General features: G+C 36.5%; 1 protein-coding gene across 1 annotated transcript; it reads right to left on the reverse strand.

The window, feature by feature from the left end:
- Positions 1-16,021: 16,021 nt before the first annotated feature.
- Positions 16,022-18,023, reverse strand: LOC18425704 (transcription factor MYC2). The gene has a single exon (XM_006830222.4). It carries the CDS (start codon positions 17,581-17,583, stop codon positions 16,204-16,206), a length of 1,380 nt encoding a protein of 459 aa, XP_006830285.1. The 5' UTR covers positions 17,584-18,023; the 3' UTR covers positions 16,022-16,203.
- Between the last annotated feature and the right edge of the window lie 3,589 nt (positions 18,024-21,612).

The following is a 21,612-nucleotide window of genomic DNA, read 5'->3' on the forward strand; positions in this document are numbered from 1 at the left end:
ACCGTATCGATGTTGACATTGGATGATGTCATCCATCGATGCGGAGGTTTGCCAAATTTGAGGAACAAGGTCACCAGCCTCTAGGCCTAAGGTGGTACAATCGGCTTGCTTGAAGGAAGCGAGTGGGATTTCTCCAAGCTCGACCCCTACGGCTTGCTTCCCGTTCTGTATACTAGGATTGAGAAGAGAAGGGGGTTCATCACATACCTTCACGGTGCCGTTTTTAATCAGAAATTTGAGGCATTGATGGAGCATAGAGGCGACCACGAGGTTTTCATGCAGCCATAGTCTTCCTAGCAGCATGTTGAATGAAGGTTTTATGTCCAAGACATAAAAATTTATCACTTAGACAGTAGGGCCGATCTTGAGTGTGAGAGGTAGTATTCCTTCAGCTTGTCTCTTGGTTCCATCGAGCATCTCGGTGTTCTCATTGTTGGAGCTTGCATTGTTGGCATGAACCCTCAGCATCATCAACCTAGCACAAGAGCACCCAGTCACTAATCTATCCTGAAACTATTCTAAAGACTCTTCTAAAACCCCCTAGGATAAGAATCCTAATCTGGCTCTGATACCATATATGTCATGACCCCGCCCCAAACCCCTTACCATACGAGACAGAGGGTGACCGAGTGCAAGTTCGTGATCCCAAAGTAGCGTTTGTCAATAAGGTCAGGATGAACTCAATGCCATTATTTTGGAAATCAAAGCAAACCATGGAAAGATAAATACATTAGTAATTCTAAATACATGGGCAAAGTATTAATTTAAAGCTCCATATATTGACAAAAGGGCTTTACATAACATTTTTCCAAAAAAATTACATTTGAGTCTGGGGCATCGGGGCCCAAAATTTGCAATAGACAAAATCCAGGGCTAGACTTCCCAACCACATACAAGATCTTGATCCCACTTCCAAAAAATATGGCGTCACGTCCTTCAAGAATCCTCATCGTTCCAACTCTTGACCTGTTGTTATCAGTCTACAAGGAGGGGAGGGAGAAATGGGTTGAGTTATACAGCCCAGTAAGTAGGTCTAAGCATTATGCATCAATAATGAGCCTACTCAAGAATTATGAAAAATTTATTTAACCATACGGAATTTCAGTGCAACAATCGTGAAAATCATCGATCAGGTCAGTGCATCAATTATAAACATTCTATCCATGGAGTAGTGGTCATTCAATTGATTCAATCATCGGCATTCCCAATCACTATTCAATCATTACCCACTCACTCCCTAGTCCACCTACTCCTGCAGTGGAGGCCCTATCCATGGGGCTAAGCCAATCCCATTGCTTAGGACGTTTACCATCTCCAAGGAGAGAGGGCAATGACAAGTGGGAAAATCCACTTCATAATGCTATCATACTTATGCACACAGCCCCCAACGCACATTGGGGGTTCGATAGGCACTTACCTTGCAAGGTGTCAGTCACTAGTCTCTCCTCAGTAAAACTCATGGGGGTGCGACCCTCCCATTTCACTCTTCCCCTAACTGCATCTTATCGTTCAGCAAATTAGGGGATATAGTCAGCATCACTTTTTTTAGTATAACAATCCTCACTACCAATGGGTGCCCCATCGCATAGCGAGCAGTATCAATGAAATAATGGCCAGTATTATAGTATTATCATAGAACAGTGCCCACTACCAATGGGTGCCCCATTGCGTAGTAGTCATTATTATGGCCTCGTATCGTACTCAGACATTAAAATTTCATTCATGCTAAATCAGTGCATTATAACAGATAAATCAAATTTTCATCATGCAAGAATGGAGTCTTACTCGAAATCAACTAGCATTCATCACACAATATAACATTTATCATGAAGCATCCATTGCATGAGATATCACTCGGAATTTACACTTAGACGTCATTCATCATAGAATAGTCACCTTAGTTTTGCACTTATCCCTTTATCACATTGCACATATTTGCGTAGCACCATACACATAACACTATGACAATCGCATGAACATCACATAATACTCACATTTATCACTTATCAAAGATGTTACATAGCTACTTGAATAGCTTAATGAGTAATTCCGAGAAAGGTGGAAGAAGACAAGCATAACACTAATTTAGTGAGGTGCAACAGTGATATATCCCTCTTCTCGGGGAATAATTTCCCAATTTAGGGAGATTTTCAAAATATTTTAAACATGCAACATTAAGTTCATGCCCAAGGCTTTAAAATGGCGGTGCTTTGAAGAAATTTGAACAACTTCTGATAGGTCAAAAGCTCATCTCAAAATGATTGAAATTTGCTGAAAATTTCCTGCACCAGTGGGCCATGACGTGCTCACACATTTAGGGACATAGCTCAAAAATCTAGGAGGAATTTTGAAAATATCAAAACATGCAACTTGGAGCTCATTCACAGGTCTTTCTAATAGTGGTAGTATGAAGCCATTTGGACGTCATTTGCTAGGCCAAAGCCGTAGTTCAGAAAGAGTCACAGTTGCTAGAATTACAGTGACTGTGATTAGTGACATGCCTCAACATTTTAGGGTGTATCTTTCTATCCATGCAGCATTTGAACATGACACAAGGAGAAAACTTATAATAGACATGTATACTATTCATTCGATATTGGTTGAGGCCCATCTGGACCCCGTTTGATCATTAAAACGTTTGTCACAAAAACCCCTATAGCTCCTGGGAATTATCCCCTTTTTAGTGTAGGCATGATTTCAAGCATAATACCCCATTCCACAAGTCAAAGTAAGCATCCATACAAGGTCTTGATCATGATAAGTAAATAAAACAAAATATTGGAATTAATTGCTCCATTGTTTATCGAGCAATGTTCAATTGCTCATTCCACTTCATTCCTGGCTTCTATACTACCATTTTCCCTATCATATTTACCAAAGTTTAATCCATCCCAATGTAAGTGAAACATCGCACTAAACCCACTTACCTTAACTCCCACAGTGTCTTTGATCCCCACTTACGGCCTTCATGGGCTTTCCTTAGCTTCACCAGTTGGTTGTCTTTAAAGGGGCAGCAATGAGCTCCAAGAGAGAGAGAGAGACAGTTGAGAAATGGGGGAGACCGCATTGCCCAAGGGAGTAAAAAGGCTTAATAGGAAAGGGTGGTTGGAAAACAATGTGGCTGATACAATCGCACGCGGCTCTAACACATACAGAGAAACGCTGTCACGTACAGCGGTCGTACATTTGACAAAGACACTCCCGGCGCTATTCTTAGTTCACGCACGGCGTTGCTCTTTCTTGCTCTCATTTCACAGCCGGCACTAGGCCTTGAATTCACAGGCTGCGATGGGTCTCTTTTACATAACCGCTACCTCTTCTCTCATACAGTCGGCGCTACGTCTCCTCTCACACAGCCTGCGCTACATCTTCTCTCACACAGTCGGTGTTACGTCTCTTCTCACACAACCGATGCTACGTGTCTTTTCACACAGTCAGTGCTACGCCTTCTCTCACACATTCGGCACTATACCTTCTCTCACACAGCCGGTGCTACTTCTCCTCTCACACAGTCGGCATTACATCTCCTTAACACGCGCGGCGATGCTCCAAACGATGCTGGGCCTCTGTCTCACTCTCCATCGTCGTGCGTGTCACTAGACTGGGAGAAAATTGTGATCCTTACACCACTACGCAATGGGTCCTCCATTAGTAGTTGGATATTGTGATTCTGTTATATTGAGACTGATATATGTGATACTGACCACTATGCAATGGGTCCTCCATTGGTAGTTGGATATTGTGATTATGTTATATTGAAACTGAATATGTGCTACTGACCACTATGTAATAGGTCCTCCATTGGTAGTTGGATATAGTGATTCTGTTATATTGAGACTGATATATGTGATACTGACCACTACGCAATGGGACCTCCATTGGTAGTTGAATATTGTGATTTTGTTATATTGAGATTGATATATGTGATATTAACCACTACACAACGGGTCCTCCATTAATAGTTGGATATTGTGATTCTGTTATATTGAGACTGATATATGTGATACTGACCACTATGCAATGGGTCCTCCATTGACAATTGGATAGACTGTGCCTTGACTCCAATGATAAGAATGGAGTCGGGAGGTGACTGTAGATAGCAGGGAGGGTCACACCCCCCACATTGCTATGGGCACTATGCATTGGGTCCTCTAATGGTAGTGTCACGCCCTCTCGCTTGAAGGCATAGGGAGAGGGTCGTGTCTTGCAAGGCCACCGCCTATCTAAAACCCCAAAGCGCATTGGGGATTCTGTGTGAGAGTGAGGACATTACGAAATGGGGCCTCCATTTGTCATTGTCCTCCCTCCTGAATGAGGGTAGAAGTTCCAAGTTCAGGATTGGCTTGGCCTGATCAATGTGACTTTTACTTCGGGAGTAGACAACTTTAGACTTTGTTTGTGTGCTTTGTGTGTTATTTCTGGGTACTAACCTGTTACTGTGATAGAAGGTGAAATAACTACTAGCTCATACAATATGTCCTGCCTTGATATCTGAATCATACTTCGTTTTATACTGCTAATGAATTGTGATGCATAACTTTACTATGTGACTCGCATGAACTGTGATGATCTGCAGACCACATTATCTTATATGTGTGAATATAAGTGGGAATGCAAGGCACTGGTCTACTTATTGGGCTTTTAGCTCATTCCTCTTATTTTTCTTCCCTGTGTAGAGTAACAACCTCCGATTATTGTGAGTGGGCAGCTAGACAATTGTGGCAGGCGGCTGAAGCTCAAGACTGATCAAGGAACATTTTGATAGTAGGTGTCGAGTGGCGGTGCCACAGTGTTGTTTTGATGAAATATTGTCATTTTGTTGTCAGGTCGGTAGTGCCTTGAACATAATTGTAAAGAACCTTTGGAGATTGTATATGTACATATGGTTTTAATTTGTGCAGTTTTATGATGCTTGATGATTGAGTTTTTATTTTCTTTCGTGGTTTGCTTTGATTTCGCATTTCTAAATGCGTTGAGCCACTCCCACCTGAGTGACGTTCGCGACCTCTAGTCGCGATCCCACACTTTGTCGCCCTCCAGCAAGTACGGTAGGGGTCAAGGGGCGGGGTCGTGACATGAGGCTAGGCAAAATCACTGTTCATTTTCGCCTATAGGCATTGGAAAGACTTTTTCATATATATATATATATATATATATGAGTAACGATCCTATGAGACCGTCCCACATCCATATGTATAGGACCTCAAAGGATCAGCATTAAAATTTACACAGATCTCTAGAAAAGTCAAGTCTCATACCCATGTGATAACTTTTCTAGAGATTTGTGTCAAATTTAATGATGATCCTTTGAGGTCCTCTGCACATGGGTGTAGGAGGGTCTCATAGGATCATTGCTATATATATATATATAAAATAAGTAAGAAAACCAAATTGTCGGAAATTTCGAAAGTTTAACTTTCAAGCTATCCAAATATGTCAGTTTTTTAGTGTTTTGGCGACACAAAAGTAGAACTTTTATATCATCCAAATAACTTTTTGGTTGATTCAAAAGTTAGACTTTAAATTACCCAAATGCATTAGTTTTTTTGTATTTTGGCAAAGAGTAGTGATCCTATAGGCCCCTACCACAAATAGTGATGTGAGACCCTATGGATCATCATTGATCTCAAAATTCATATCTTGAGTTAAAGTTCAAAAATTACTCACCATAAGAGTTCTTTTCTCTCTCCCCATAAATTTTTCCAACCCATACAAACTACGCGCCGTACAACCTGTCCCTCTCTCTTTGCCTTTCTCTCTCACACACAAAAAATGGAGGCCCCTGCACGTCTCTTTCTCTCTCCAGAGATGAAGGCCTGCACCTCTCTCTCTCTAGTCAATGCTCCTCCTCTCTCTCTCTCTCTCTCTCTCTCTCTCTCTCTCTTGCCAGTCTATCTTCCTCACGGCCTCCATCCTCTCTCAGCCCTCCCCTGCACTTCTCTATCTCTCTCTCTTTCTACAAAGTAACTCCTGTCATGGCTTCCTGCACTCACAAAATTTGTCAACTACATAGAAGCCTCGCACCATCTCTCCATCACAACTTTTCACTCTCAGCAATTTCTCTCTCCATATGATGGCTCAACACATCAGAACCATCATCAACCAAACACCCAACATGTGCTTTTGATCATTTTCTTTCTTTAGCTCATATAGGCAATTCTCAACAAGAAACCCAACAAAATGTTGTGCCTTTCTGGGTAATTTCTCAGAAGAAATCACAAATGACTTAGTATCAATTGGGTTTGATAGTGAATCACTAGTGTTTCTCCAAAGAAATCGCAAATGACTTAGCATCAATTGCGTTTGATAGTCAATAACTAAGTGTTTCTCCATTAATTCAATCTGGGTTATCTCTGATTCAAGGTGTGGTGGACCTTCCAGAAAGAGAAAGATGGCATTTCTCTCTCTAAGGAAATCCAAAATATGCATCAATTACAGATAGAGCGATTAGATACGTGTACAGTGATTTTCACAAACTAATTATTTTCGATAGTAAATGGAATTATTAAAAAGGAAAGTTGGAAAAATCTATTGCTTGAATTTCTTGGCTTAATTTGTTCTCAAGATTTGATAGCATAAACTTGTTATCTCAAGATTCTCAACAAAGTTCTTTCAGAATTGAATGTTTTCACAGTCGAACAAAACTCTTAAAGAACTTGGAATATTGCCAAGTTGTAGTTCAATAAGATGTGGCATGTCAGATCATTTAAGCGATGGACGAAACACATACTGCAGTATAGCTGATGAAAAACAAATATGATAAATTATCCTCCAAATGAACCTAAGGATAATGCTCCAGTAATGGTCAGAAACTATAATCTCCTTTGGTAGTATATTTTAAAAACCTAAAATGTAGTTCCATTCTAAACATGTTGTCAAATGTTGGGCAGATTGAGCGACCCATTAGATGGTGTTGAGATGCAAAATCTGAGTCCAAATGCCTTTAAGAGAGAGAGAGAGAGGTGCAGGGGAGGGCCGAGAGAGGAGGTAGGCCGTGAGGGAGAGAGATAGTGGCGAGAGGCAAAAGAGAGAGAGAGGAGATAGGCCGTGAGAGAAATGAACATTGGCTGGAGAGAGAGAGAGAAAGATAGAGAGAGAGAGAGAGAGGGGAGAGGTGTAGGGGCCTCCATTTCTTTCGTACGAGAGAGAGAGAGAAAAGGTAGAAAGGACATGTTGTACGGTTCCTAGGTTGTACGGGTCTAACTAATTTATGGGGAGAGAGAATAAAACTTGAGGGTGGGTAAAATTTAAATTTTAACTCAAGATATGAATCTTAGGATAGATAGTGATCTATAGGGATCCTATACCACTATTTGTGGCAAGGTCTTATAGAATCATTTCCCTTTTGTATTTTAGCAAATTAGAATGTTAAAATTTTGAGTCGAGACCAAAATAAGAATAAAAGTATTAAGAAAAGTGAAATCTCAACATAATATTTCCCAAACATAATATATCCCAAATGCATATCATGCCATAATACCTTCTTTTTTCCCTCCCCATGCATAATTCCTCAAGAAAGAACACCAACCTGCCAGAGTATCAAGATTGTAACAGTTAAAAAAAAAGAGAAACGAAACAAAGGACAATGAATGTACCCGCCCAATTTTATGGTCAAGATTAGTTGTAACCAGTCTATGTAAAAGCTGACATAGGTGAATAGTTTCATTGTATACTTTTATGAAATATTAAACAAAGGGCAGTGATCTAATGTACTTTAAATACACCTCGTTAGAGTGTATCTAAACTGTAGACCGTTCATTCAAGAAACTGTAGATCTAAGCCCTAGTAACGTGGAGAGCCTTAGTTATGAGTTTCATGTTTAATTACCATAGACCTTTTTACCCTTTCTTCCTATAGATCTCTGTGTTGAAACTTCGAACACTCCCCCTGCCTACCCTATTGCCTCTCTTCTCTCTATGCGGCTTTCAGCCCTCTATCCTCTTCTCTCTCATGGCAGTAGCAAGAACTACTTAGAAGACACCCTCTTCTGCAACATCGTTATCATTCTAAGAAATCCTCTTCTGCAACATCCTTATCATTCTCTCTTTCAATTCAATGGCATTCTTGTCAATGAGGAGAGAGATATTCTTCCCTCAACACACCTCTCTCTCTAAAAAAACCCATAAGGAGAAAAACCTTCAAGTGGCTAGTAGATAGAGGAAGCGTAGGTGGTTGGATTAAAAGCAATAGGATGTTACTCTCGAGGAAGAACATACAACAAAAGTGAGGAAATAAAATGCTCGGGAGAGGCTCTTCTTCTCACTTCTCACCATAGTTTAGTTGCAATCTTGCAGTCATGTATCACTTTTCTCTCTTCCCCATTAAATCCCTCAGAAAGTAGCAACCCTGCTAAAACCCTGATAACTGGAGGAGGAGAAGACCCTAATCCCTTCCCTCCAATGAACCCGAAACCTTCGAAAAATTTGGCCTCTTGGAATGGGCCATGGAAACCTGCAAAGAGCTTGACAGGATAGAGAGAGTGCGTATTTCATGGCAACTATGGAGAACTCTCTCTCTAAACTCCCTTTTCCCCCTAAATTTTCTTTTTCCTGTATGGCTCCATCTCCCCGATTTTTTATGGCTGGGTCTCCTATGTGGTTTTTAGATGTGTGGTTTTACAGAGGGGATGAAGAACTTTTGAATGATTTGTAGATGCGGATTTCTGAATCTGCAGAGAGAGGATAGACGCTGGAAAATGGAGAGAGCCAGATTTTTAGGGAGAGAAGAGAGGGCTCCTGATTTCTTTGAGGGGTACAGAGAGAGGAGGGCGGATTTTCAGGGAGAGAAGAGAGGGGTTCTCTCTTTGTTTCTCAGATGTGCTAGTCTTGTATATGTATTTGTGAAGATAGAAAGGAAGGATGGTGTTTGTGAAGGGGGAGATGGATTGATGAAGACCTTCGTAAGATTAAGATTTTAGCAATCTAGAATGGGAGCTGGAGTCTAAGGGAGAGAGTGATTGGGGGCTGCAGACAAAGAGTAATATGGGATCAGAGGTAGAGAGTTGTCAAGAAATGTGGTTTCAATGTTCGAAATAATTGTGATAGCCTTAAATATGGTTTTAATACTCGAAATCTTTGTGATAGCCTTTAAATATATTTTTATATTTATTTATAAATTAATGATTCAATACAACGGTTGTATCATAGTATAATACAACAACACTTCTAAAAAACCATGTTTGTGGTATTTGTATGACTTCAAATTTTGCACACACACTCTCTTCATCTCAATAATCAATCCCCTAAAAAAAAAAATTCAATTTGAATCCTAGATATGATCAAATGAGTCCCCTCCAAAAATGAATTTAGACTATTCATTTTGTGAATTTCAAGATTATAGCCTTTATAAACTCAAAATCATTTTTTTTTTTTTTTTTTTTAACATTATTCATCTAATGATAATAAAGGCATCCAAAAAACTTGAAAATGAAAAAATCCCTCTAAAGTTTAGATTTAAGCATCTCACCAAAATAAACGGCCTATGTTAATTGGACTAAAAAAATAATTTTTAAGCTATGTTTTCAATTTTTTCTTTTTTTGCGATTGTTCATTAGAATGAAAAGAATGTATATTTCAAAATTTGAATCAAACAAATGGCCACAAGATGGTTTTTTAAGGTTGTTGCATCATATTACTATACAACTGTTGCATGAAATCATTGCTCTTATTTATAAAGTTTAAAGCTATGAAAACTTAAAACTCTTGAAAATTGATGGTAAAAAAATGTGTTACAAAATACACTATTTCGAAAACTTGAAATCCATTTTTTTCTCATGTCCATGCATCTTGATGTCGAGATGATCAATTTGAAGATATTTGGGCATCGAAACGATGTCGAGATGATCAATTTGAAGATATTTGGGCATCAAAACAACATCTTCTAATGAAGTTTTTAGGTAGGCTCAAATTTGATGTTTAGAGCCTCGTCTCTATATAAACTTTTCCCATATATATACATGATATCAAACGCATTATCAAAAACTTTCTTAACATTCCAACAAGTTATCAAACACGGTACCTAGAATTTATATAAACCTTCTAGAACAAAACATTCAACTTTCTTGAAGATATTTTTAAGAAAAACAAACATGCCCTAAAGTCGACATCGCACTTCACTCCACTAAAAACTTCAAGAAATTTTGAACATTTACACAGTTCTCGATAAACATTGGTTTCATTCCAGAACAGTGATTTAAAACTCGATAAGTCGAAACGGACTCGCCCTGTTTGACATGGGAATCGGTGATCCCGTGTCGATTCCTTTAAAAATAATAGACTCGCCAAACTTCAAGAAATTTTGAAAATTTACACAGTTCTCAATAAATATACAGTGATTTAAAACTCGACGAGTAGAAATGGACTAGCCCGGTTTGACACGGGAATTGGTGACCCAGTATCGATTCCTCCAAAAAGAGTAAGTATGACGTCATAGATCGACGAGTCACTGGATGAGGGCACTTTTGTAATTTAGTTTGAAAATACAAACTACACGTGTACCTCGTGTTAGGTTACACTGCCCCCTTTTTTGAACATGCTAATGATTAAGGTATTGAGGAGGTATTTATTCCCTAAAACTTCTTTTACTTCTTCGATGTGGGATTCGAACACGGTGATATAACGTTGAGATGTTAATTCAATATATATAATTATTTTAGAAAGTAAATCAACACTTAGTGACGTTGTGCAGTTATTTATCACTTACGATTTCATCTTGAACGTCCTAAGTTCGAACCTCTGGGCCGTAATCTAGCATTTTATTTTTGTCTTCAAAAAAAAATAAAAGCAAGAAAATAATGTCATAAAAAAAATAAAGGGAAAGAAAGCGTTTTATTTTTGTCTTAAAAAAAAATAAAAGGAAGAAAATAACATCATAAAAAAAAAAATAAAAGGTAATACAACAAGCATTTGTTGTAAAGAAAAAAAGGTAATACAACATCTTCTTATTTTTCTTGTCAAAAACAAAATAAAAGGTAATATAACAAGTATTTCTTGTCAAAAAAATAAAATAAAAGGTATAAAAGAAAGGTACCTTAGCAACATCATTTTCTTATTTTTCTTGCATCATTTTCTTAGTTTTCTTATCAAAAAAAAAAAGTGATGCAACAAGCAAAAAAAAAAAGTAATACAACATCTTCTTATTTTTCTTGTCAAAAAATAAATAAATGGTAATACAATAAGTATCATATTTTTCTTCTCAAAAAAAAAAAAAAATGTAATACAAGTATTTCTTGTCAAAAAAATAAAAAGTATTTCTTAAAAGTAATGATCCTATGAGACCCTCCAACACTCAAGTGTGTAGGACCCCCCCACACTCAAGTGTGTAGGACCCCAAAGGGTCACCATTAAATTTGGCACTGATCTCTAGAAAACGCAAGTTCCACACCCATGTGATAACTTTTCTAGAGAACTTTGTCAAATTTAATGGTGATCCTTTGAGGTCCTACACACATTAGTGTGGGAGGGTCTCATAAGATCATTACTCATTTCTTAATACAACAAGTATTTCTTAATACAACCTAAGAATAAATTGTCTAATTGTTTTTTTTTTTTTATAACATGGCGATCTTTAACATAAATTTAAGAATATTAATTCAAAGATATGGTTCATATAATGAGGCCATTTGAAATCTTTTTCTCTCTCTCTACTAACAATCTCTTCTACTAAATTTATTCTAGAAACCTAAAAAATTAAATTTTTGAAAAATTAAAGTGTTATTTTGAAAATTGGTACACATTCTAATAATTTCTACATTGATAACCAAATTTTTTATTTTATTTTTTAATTTATTTGCATCATAAATCATGTAATGTACTATTTTTCTTACAATTGTCAATAATACATTTTAAATTAGATGATATTATAAGATATTTTGGATTTGTTATTATTTATATAATAAAATATTTATAAAATACAAACCAAAAATTTCAATTTCAGTATATAATATTATAGTCAGTTAGGTTGTAATAATTTTGGATTATAGTTAGTTAGGTTGTAATAATTTGGGTTTTTTTTAGCAGATTAAGGTTTTCCGTCAATTCGAGATTTTAGTAGTCATTTTTTCATCGATTTAATCCATTATTTATTGTAGTCCATGTATGATTATATACTTTATTCATGATAATTCTATGATTTCTCTTTTATGTGATGTAAATTTAATGGCTAACATAAGTTCATACATGGAAAGAACATCTCAATATTCGCAAATTGATGAAAAAAATAAAAGTAAATAATGTAGTACCCCCATTTTTTATTGGATTCCTAAAATAAAATATTTATAATGAATTTTAATAATTTTTTTTAATTTTTTTAAGGCTTAATCAGACTGGTCAATTCTCAATTCGATTCGCCGATTCACCGATCCGGGTGGATCGTTGGTGTGCCCAATCCAAGGCACCAATCCACTTTTTAATCCATTGTTCCAGTGTTGGTTTTATATAGCACTTGTTTATATTGCACGGATATAAAAAGCTATCTAATGTCCAGAATGAATGGTTTGGGGACGTCCTTCATCAAAGAAGGGGATGTTTGGATCTATGAAAAAAAGATTACATGGAAAGATCTATTTTCTTTGAAATGTATTTGAAAAGTATTTCATATAAAATAAATTTCTATTGTTTGGATGGTACGTAGATGTATAATATTTTCATGGCTTTTTTTTGTTTTTTATTTTGTTAAATGCTTTTGATTGTATTATTAATTATAATGTTATTTTTCATTAAATCTCTCTAAAAATTTTAAGTAGTTTCTCACAAAAATTTGATAAAGTTTGCTTCTCTAAAATTTTAACATATTTTCTCTCTCTAGATCTTAAAATTTGAGATAGTTTCTTTCTCTAAAAACTTAGAGATAGCTTCTCTCTCTAAAAATTTCAAGTACTTTCTCTCTCTAAAATCTTAAAATACTTTCTCTAAAACTTAAAATATAAGATAGTTTCTTTCTCTAAAATTTTTGAGGTAGTTTCTCTCTCAAAAACAATTAGGTAGTTTTCTCTCTCTAAAAATAGTAAGATATTTTCTCTCACTAAAACTTAAAATTTGAGATAGTTTCTCTCTTTAAAAATTTAGAGATAGTTTCTCTCTCCAAAAAAATTTAAATATTTTCTCTTTCTAAACTTAAAATTTGAGATAGTTTCTTTCTCTAAAATTTGATATAATTTTTCTTTCTAAAATTTTGAGATAGTTTCTCTCTAAAACTTAAAATTTGAGATGCTCTCTATGAAATTTTTGAGATAGTTTATCTCTCTAAAAATTTTCAGGTACTTTCTCTCTCTAAGACTTTAAATTTGAATAGTTTCTCTCTAAAAATTTTGAGATAGTTTCTTTCTCTAAAAATTTTGATGTACTTTTTCTCTCTAAGACTTAAAATTTGCTATAGTTTCTCTCCTTAAAAATTTTGAGATAGTTTAGCTCTCTAAATATTTTTAGGTATTTCATTTATCTATAATTTAAAATTTGAGATAGTTTCTCTCTTTAAAAATTTTAAGATAGTTTCTCTCAATAAAAGTTAAAATTTGAGATAGCTTCTCTCTCTAAAACTTAAATTTGATATAGTTTCTCTCTCTAAAAATTTTGAAATAGTTTCCCTCTCTAAATTTTTTTTTTACTTTCTCGTTCCTCTCTCTAAAAACTTAAAATTGGAGATAGTTTCTCTCTAAAAATTTTGAGATAGTTTCTCTCTCTAAAAAATTTAGGTACGTTCTCTTTATAAATTTTAATATTTGAGATAGTTTCTCTCTATACATTTTGAGATAGTTTCTCTCACTAAAACTTAAAATTTGAGATATATTCTCTCTCTAAAAATTTTGATATAGTTTCTCTCCTTAAAACATTTTTAGGTACTTTTCTATCTAAAATTTACTACAGTTTCTCTCTCTCAAATTGTAAGATATTTTGTCTCTCAAGAACTTAATTTGAAATAGTTTTTCTTTGTAAAATTTCGAGACAGGTTCTCCCTCTAAAGATTTTTTTGGGAGTTTCTCTAAAATTTTAAGATATATTTTTCTCTAAAACTTAAAATGTGAGCTAGTCTCTCTCTAATTCATGGGGGTGTTTTGGTGGAATTAATTGTATTTTGTAAAATGAGCCTCTCTCTAATAAGGAAATCTAGCTGGAAATAAATTTCAGAAATAAAGGCAATAATACAAATTTCTTTATTTTTAGCTTAAAATCAAGAAATTATTTCTGACAGAAATATTTTTGAAGTCCCAAAATTTCAATCCAAGCTCGCCATCTCCATACAAAAACATTTCTGTAAATGAATTTTCGAGTATCCAGATAGCACCTAAAAGTACTTTGATTTTCAGAGAGTTCAATGGGAGGTTCTACAATTTTATCCGGTTCATGATTGAAGTTGAATAAGAGAAATCAATCCATTGGTAGGGTTCTAGTTCGGGTCTCCGAGAGAAGGGAATGACCCTACATCCCCTCTATATACTCGATCTACCGTCCAAAAGTGAACAGTCGTTGTAAATATCTCTCTGTTGGGGATCTAATTCGAGCAGTATCAAAATTCTAATAAGCCCAGGCATGTCCTGTTTCTTTCCTGGTAGGTATGCCATCATCCACCCCCTCTAAACCCACAAGACCTCCCCCCACCCCCTCTAATCGGATGGTTGAAGGGAACTATTGATATTCCATGTAGCAGAAAACCATACATGTAGCCTATTATTTTAAAAAATGGACATTGGATTAGATTTTTTAGGGTTCTGACATTTTTTAAACAAGTTATAGCACAAACTCCAAGTTTGTAATAGTTTTTAATTATGTACTTATTTTAATGAGACGTGAATATGTTGACGGAATGTAGGTATATGATATGGGAAACTATATAATGTGGCCTATATAATGAGACCATCTATTTTAGGTACAACGTGGTCACAATTAAGCTTGATTATTGGATGTGAAAATGGGTAGTTACATTTATTTCATTGACTAAGTTTAAAGTTCAAATTTTTTTTCAAACTTTGTCCAATACCCAAGCAATCGGATTTCACATTGGATGGTTATAAATAACTGTAACCTCCTTGTATTAAAGATAAATGATCTCATTATCTACAATCCTAGATATTATAAGTATAGTATAGATGCTCTTTCTGAGTTGTGGACTTTATTCGAACCTCACTAAACTCTCTACCAAAGGAATCCTTCTACTGTGTTGTCTATGAAAGAAAAAGTCATTTTCGTATCGACACCAAAAAAAAAAACACACAAAAAGAAAATACAAAATGGGAAAAAAATTGGCAAAAAATATGCGAAAGATTTTTATGTTTTACAAAATTTCTCCTCGGTCCGATGATGTCACAACTTCTATTTTTTTAGTTCCTTTGTTAGTAGGATCAGTTCCAGAGCAGTTCGAGTATGGGGACCTCAGACCGCCCTCTCGACTGAGGTAGAGCTTAGCTCTAGGGCAGAATATGGTCCCCATCCCCGAACTGTTTTTTTCTTCCACAACAAAAAAGCAAAGAGTGGTCCTAGGATGGGGAGTCGAACTTTGGCTTGGGGCTCAATTCTAAAGTAGTTTGAGGTCCTATCCTTGGATCGCTTTGGAACTGAGGCCTGCCAACAAAAAAACTACATAAAAATAAAAAGCTTTTCGAGGATGGCATCTTCGGACCAAGTGATAATTTTAAAAGAGAAAAAAATACAGGTTAACCAACCTTGTGCGTAATTTCACCCAAAGCCCATTTTATATTTTCCTATTTCTTTTAGTGTTAGTACGTAAATTAGTATTAAAAAAAATAAAAAAGAACTCAACTACAATGATAAAGAAGATTGGAACGAAACTAAACTCCATCCGGATCATATATGATACGATTCCCATGCAATTGCCGTCTCGTCCTTGGACGAAAAAAACGTCCCAACCTTTTTTTTTTTCAGACGTGCGAGTTTTAGGATTCCTAAATAATACAAATGCTTCATTTCAGGTGTCTTCACAGGCCTTATTATTTTATTTTATAGCTCGCCTCACACTTTATGCGAGATCCTACTATATACATTACTTTCCCAAAAATTCGAGACATATCTGACACCAAAACACCAGTTTATGCCCATTGGTACAAACTCCAAACTTTAAAGGGAGAGTATGTACACAATAAAAACCAAATGTAACAAAATAAAGGTTATGAAGAGTTTAGGGCCCCATATGCAACCAAAGCACAGATGAAGAGAGAGAGAGAGAGAGAGAGCCGTTCGACCTGGTGTGAGGTTATGAAGAATTAGGGCCCCTTGAAAGCTGTCCAGTTCTGAGCAGTGCTGCCTTGAGCTCGTCATCGCTGCAGGGTGAGCCCTCAGGAACCCTGACCACCACATCCTGCACCATCAGTCCCTTCACATTAGAAACACTTGCATGGTGCACCGGCAATCCTAACTCCTCTAAAGCCCTCATTAGCTTTGCAGCCGGGTGTCCTGTGCTCTCGGATTGAACCCTAATAATCGCATCCTGCCCCATAATTTTCACCTCCAACTCTGCTATCCCATTCCACTCGGCTCCCTCTGAACCAGAAGTGTCCGGCATTAATTTACCGTCGGAGTCTTTTTGGGTGGTTTTTTCATCAGAGCCAAGCTTTTGTAGAGCTGATTCCAGGTGTTGGACCTTGGCTTTGAGCTGGTTTATGTAGGAGACGGCATCAGCGAGAAGGGAGGCCTTGTCCATCTTCGAGACATGGGGCACGACCGCCCGCAGTGCGTAGAAGCGGCGGTTCAGCTTCTCACGGCGCTGCCTCTCTGCCTCCACGTGGTTCAGGGGCACGACGCGGCCGTTCCCCGGCTTTCTTCCTCGCTTCTTTGGGCGGCGGTCGGCTGCTATTGCTTCTGCGGCGGCGGCAGCGGCTGCAATGTCTTCTGCATCGGAGTGCTCAGAGTCGACGCCGGACCATCCTGGTCCTGAGGACACTGCCACCGCCCCTTCCTCTGTTGCAGGAACTGAAGGTGGAGGCGGGTTATCCGAGCCCCATCGCTGAAGCTGGCCACTGCCAAAAATGGAGGTGAATGTTTCTAAGAGGCTCCAGTCCTCTGGAATGAGATCCATCGAGCCGAGCTCGAGCACGCCATTTGCAATGGGGATGCATGCCATCGACTGGATGCCATGTAAGTGTGCCTCTTTCGTCCTCTCGCAGTTATAGCTCTGAATGCTATGGCTGCCGGTGAGCCAGATCGGTCTCCCCGCCACAAACACATGCGCAGGGAGCCCCTCAGCACCCATAAACGACTTGGTTAGAGACACCATATAAAACCATTCGAGATCAGAGACATCAGAGTCCAGGGAGAATCCATCTCCGTCCGGGTCTACCTCCATCATCGCCTGCAAGTCCCTCAAAACTTTCTTCCGCTCCATCTGTTGAGCCTCCGACTTTGTCATCTGCGAGGGATTGCAGCCGTCGGTAGGGCCTCTAAAGAAACCTTCACCCCACACAAGAACCGGGGCCTGTGGGAGGGAGTCGTGCGAGGCCTCCCAGAAGATGGCATACTCCCACCACTCGGTGCGGGTGTTCAGTAGATGATGCAGGGATTGCTGGAGGGGCACCTGCTGCTGTGTTAGCCATGGTTGTTGTAATGAGGAAGAAGCAGCCATTGTTGGTGGCTCCATTGCTCGCTGGGAAGAGTTAATGTGAATAATGAGGTGGTCCAAAGTGTTTGTGAGAGAGATGAAGAAATGTGAACCCAACAATCCCTATCTCCTTCAATCACTCTCTTCTTCCTCCTCTACTTTGTCCCCTACTCCATACAGAAGCACATTCTCTCTCTTCCTGATTGAAAATGAAAATGAGGTGTGTTGGAATCTTATCAATTCCCACGTGAATTAAACATCTGGCCCCTATGAAGCCTGCAAAGCACGTTTTCCGTGCAATCATGGTGGATCGATCGACTCTCGTTTTTTCTTTTCAAGCTTTTCACTGCCGTTTATGCTAAATTGCCTCGAACGCATTTATACACATACGGTCCAGAAAGTGTGAAGCATCTAATTAGGTGTTCCATCTAAAAATAATGGAAATATTTTTTTACTAGAATTATTATTTTTAATTTTTAAAATTTATTTATTTATTCATATTCATGATCTTCATATTAATGATCTCCATGTTTAAGATTACATCTCCTTGAAAATTAAGTCTTAAAATCCATCTCAAAAAATAGATTTATTCAAGGCTACATTTTGCCGCAGAGAAATGTGGTTATTAGCCACTCTTAACTCTTTCTACATCTATTGCTTGTTGTCCTTGAGGAGTAGACCTCTTCTTTTTTTTTTTTTTTGCGTGTCACCCCCCATTGTTAGAAATACCGGTTCGATTTTGAGATCACTTGTCACGCCCTTGCCGTACTACTCTTCGAGGTGGGATAAAAAATGGTTAAAAATTCGACAAACCGGGTGGGAAGAAACCGGTTGAGATAAGGAATTGTCGGGGTCTAGTTCTACCTAGATATTAGGAACTGAACGGGCTGGTTTTGGTTGACTATCTAACTGAACTAGTCAATTCTATGAGAACCGGCCCACTTTATTTTTTAAAAGTTTTCAAATTTTTGAGTAAAACATTTTCTTTGCTAGTTCACTAGGCTTATCTGCGACCGGTTTTTTAGAGGGGCAATCTAGATCACCAAACCATATTTTTAAACCTTGGTCCCTAAATAGTAATCTCGTGCTAAAAGGTATGACATTCAAAATTTTGCATTGGGAATTTTTGAGCTTTTTTTAGTGTTTCAAAACTAATATCAATGGGTGAATTGTTCACCCTATAGTTCTATGTTGGATTGCTGGACCACTTATCTATATCAGTATGGATCAATTCAAATTGATGATTCAAAAAATTTTAAAATAAAATAAAATAAATGTTAAATTAGGGGCTTCTGGGGTAGGGATCTGAGGGATCTAAAAAACCCTTAGATAAGCTTAAAAAAAATAAAATAAAAGGTAGGGTTTTAAGGGGAATAAGGCCAGGTCACATAACATTTCATACCATTTCCCTACTAGTTCGGGAATCACAAGGTTTAAAGCACCGATTTTTCCCTTTTGTACATCGCAAGAATTTTGTTTTGGGAAGGCAATAAATCTAAGCCAAAAATTGTTTTCTAAATCTTTACATGAGTAATTTACTAAAACAAAATCCTTGAGAAAAAACTGCAACCAAGGCATATCCCTCTTTGTAAGCGGACATGTTTCTCGAAAGAGAAACTAGATAGCTCCCTCGAAAGAGAATAAAGGCTCCTCAATTGTGTTTCAAACTATGAGTACTTTTTTGATCGAATATTTTAATATTTTTAAGTTCTAAGTCTCCATCATTGTATTTTTTTTTTTTTGTAACATTACGTAAATGTCTGTTATACTTTTCGTTATTACGAAAATACTTGAAACTTTTTTTTATTACAAAATGTTTATTTTTCAACTTCATAACTGTTTTTTTTAGAAGATGAAACTGTCCATTTCCGGTTTTTGAAAACCCAATTTTTTTTAATTTTCAGTTTTACAAGACCAAAAATTTTCGAATTTCGATTTTTGAAAAACCTAATTTAAAAACTGAATTTTTAAATATCAATATTATGTATGCCTATTTATTTAGACATTTGGTTGAATTAGCCTTTTGGTTATTATTGCATGCCTCTACCCTTTCACGTCAAGTGCTCGAGTCCCCCCATACGCAATCTAACTTTTTTTAATAAAAAATAGATGTCTTTTATTTTATTTAAAAGCAAAAAAAAAAAGCATGAAATGCATTGCTTTTCAGTTATCATGCATGCTTCTACACTTTCACATCAAGTGTTCGAATCCCCCCATACACAATCTATTTTTTTCAAAAAAAAAAGGATTTTTTTTATTTTATTAAAAACCAGAAAAACGATGTTTTTTATTTTATTAAAAACCAAAACAAAAAGCCACATCATAGAATGTGCAGTATTTGATACCAAAACCTCTTGAAGAAAATCATAGGCTTTTACCAATATACTATTTGAGTAATAATGATAGAAATAGGTATCGTCTTATATATACCTCTTTTTTTTTTCCACTTGCCGAGTTACAAGCACTAAAATTTGGTTTTTAAAAAACTGAAAAATAGACAGTTTCATCTTTTAAAAAAAAATGTGTTATGAAGTTGAACAAATGGACATCTGAGTAATAATGGAATGTTTCAGGTATTTTCGTAATTAACAAGAAATATAACAGATATTTACAAATTCCCTTACTTTTTTTATAAAATTTTATATTAGGGTGCTCATACTATAGAGCATTTTATAATTGCATTCGACAGATTTTGGATATTAATATATCCTTATTTTGTACATGGAACATTTTTTAATAAGAGTATACTTGGTCATTAAGAGGGGTGTGACATCATTTACATAGGGTGTGACATCAATCACGTATTTATTATAAAACAAAGAAAGACAAGTGTCCAAAATTTATTGAGTACAATTATAAAATGTTCTATAGTGTGAATACCTCAACATAACCCTTTTATATAAAAAAATTGATACATTATTGACAAGATGCCCAAATTTCTCTATTGTAGAACATCCATTTTTGTTTATCTGTGCTCAACTAATCGGGCAAGTTAATCCGCTCATACTCACCCAAATATCTCCGGCTCACTACCCCGGGAGCCCGAGTATCCGTAGTTGGGTGTCCAACTGGGGGATCTTTAAAAAATATAAAAAAAGTATTAAAATATAAAATTTATTTGTAAGATGTTTTTAATGTGTTCTATCATTTTGGCAAAGATTGAAAAATATTTTAGTAATGAATACTTATTTTTAAATTTTTCCTTATTTTTAGGATTATTGCGATGATATAACCCTTTTGACAAATTGTGTTTTTTCTAAATCTAATGTTTTTACTGCTTTTTAAACCTCATTTAGATGTGTTTTGTTCAATCTTACTTAAACATATATTTTCTAATTTTCTTGGTTATTTAATTTTTAACACTTTTTTGTCCTAGCTGGTACCGCCTGACTAAGGCTAGCTACAGGACCGGTTCGAGATTACGATGACCCGGCCATGGCCGGTTTCCGCAGCCGATTCGTGTAAGCCACCCCTATGGTATGTTAAGCGTGATTGTATGCTCGATTTCTGAGAGATAGAGAGAGAGAGAGAGAGAGAGAGAGAGAGAGAGAGAGAGAGAGAGAGAGAGAGAGAGAGAGAGAGAGAGAGAGAGAGAGAGAGAGACTAGGAACCGGTCTACCGCTCTTTTAATTCTTTGGAAAATTACTCCATACTCCGTACCACTTTATTTTTAAAGGAACATATACTATCAGACCATTTATTTTTACTACAAAAAAGTCATATTTACTCTTAATCATTAGATATCAAATTAGATGGCTTAAGGTGTGTCATGAAGTTTGAAAATTCTTTTTTGAACTTTGAGTCAATCAATGACACTCTTACAACCACTCAATTTGAAATCTCATGAACAAGAGCGATTGTGATCTCCTTACAAAAAGTAAAGAAATTTGGTTTTATAGTGCAGCAGCCCTATCAAAAGAAGTAAATCGTCACTTTATAACTCCTCAAAAATAGCAATTCAAGTATTAGAAAACCTTTACATCGATCATCTTGGCATGAATATTATGGTTATGAAAAAAAAGAAAATAAAAGAATTTCAAGCTCTAAAATATGGTTATTATAATGAAT

Source organism: Amborella trichopoda, chromosome 9 (genome assembly GCF_054954075.1).
Source record: "Amborella trichopoda isolate Santa Cruz 75 chromosome 9, AtrichopodaSantaCruz75HAP2 v2.0, whole genome shotgun sequence".
Taxonomy (NCBI): Eukaryota; Viridiplantae; Streptophyta; class Magnoliopsida; order Amborellales; family Amborellaceae; genus Amborella; species Amborella trichopoda.

Bases quoted from the DNA above. Each gene is read 5' to 3' on its own strand.
- LOC18425704 (XM_006830222.4), bottom strand. From the start codon at position 17,583: ATGGAGCCACCAACAATGGCTGCTTCTTCCTCATTACAACAACCATGG.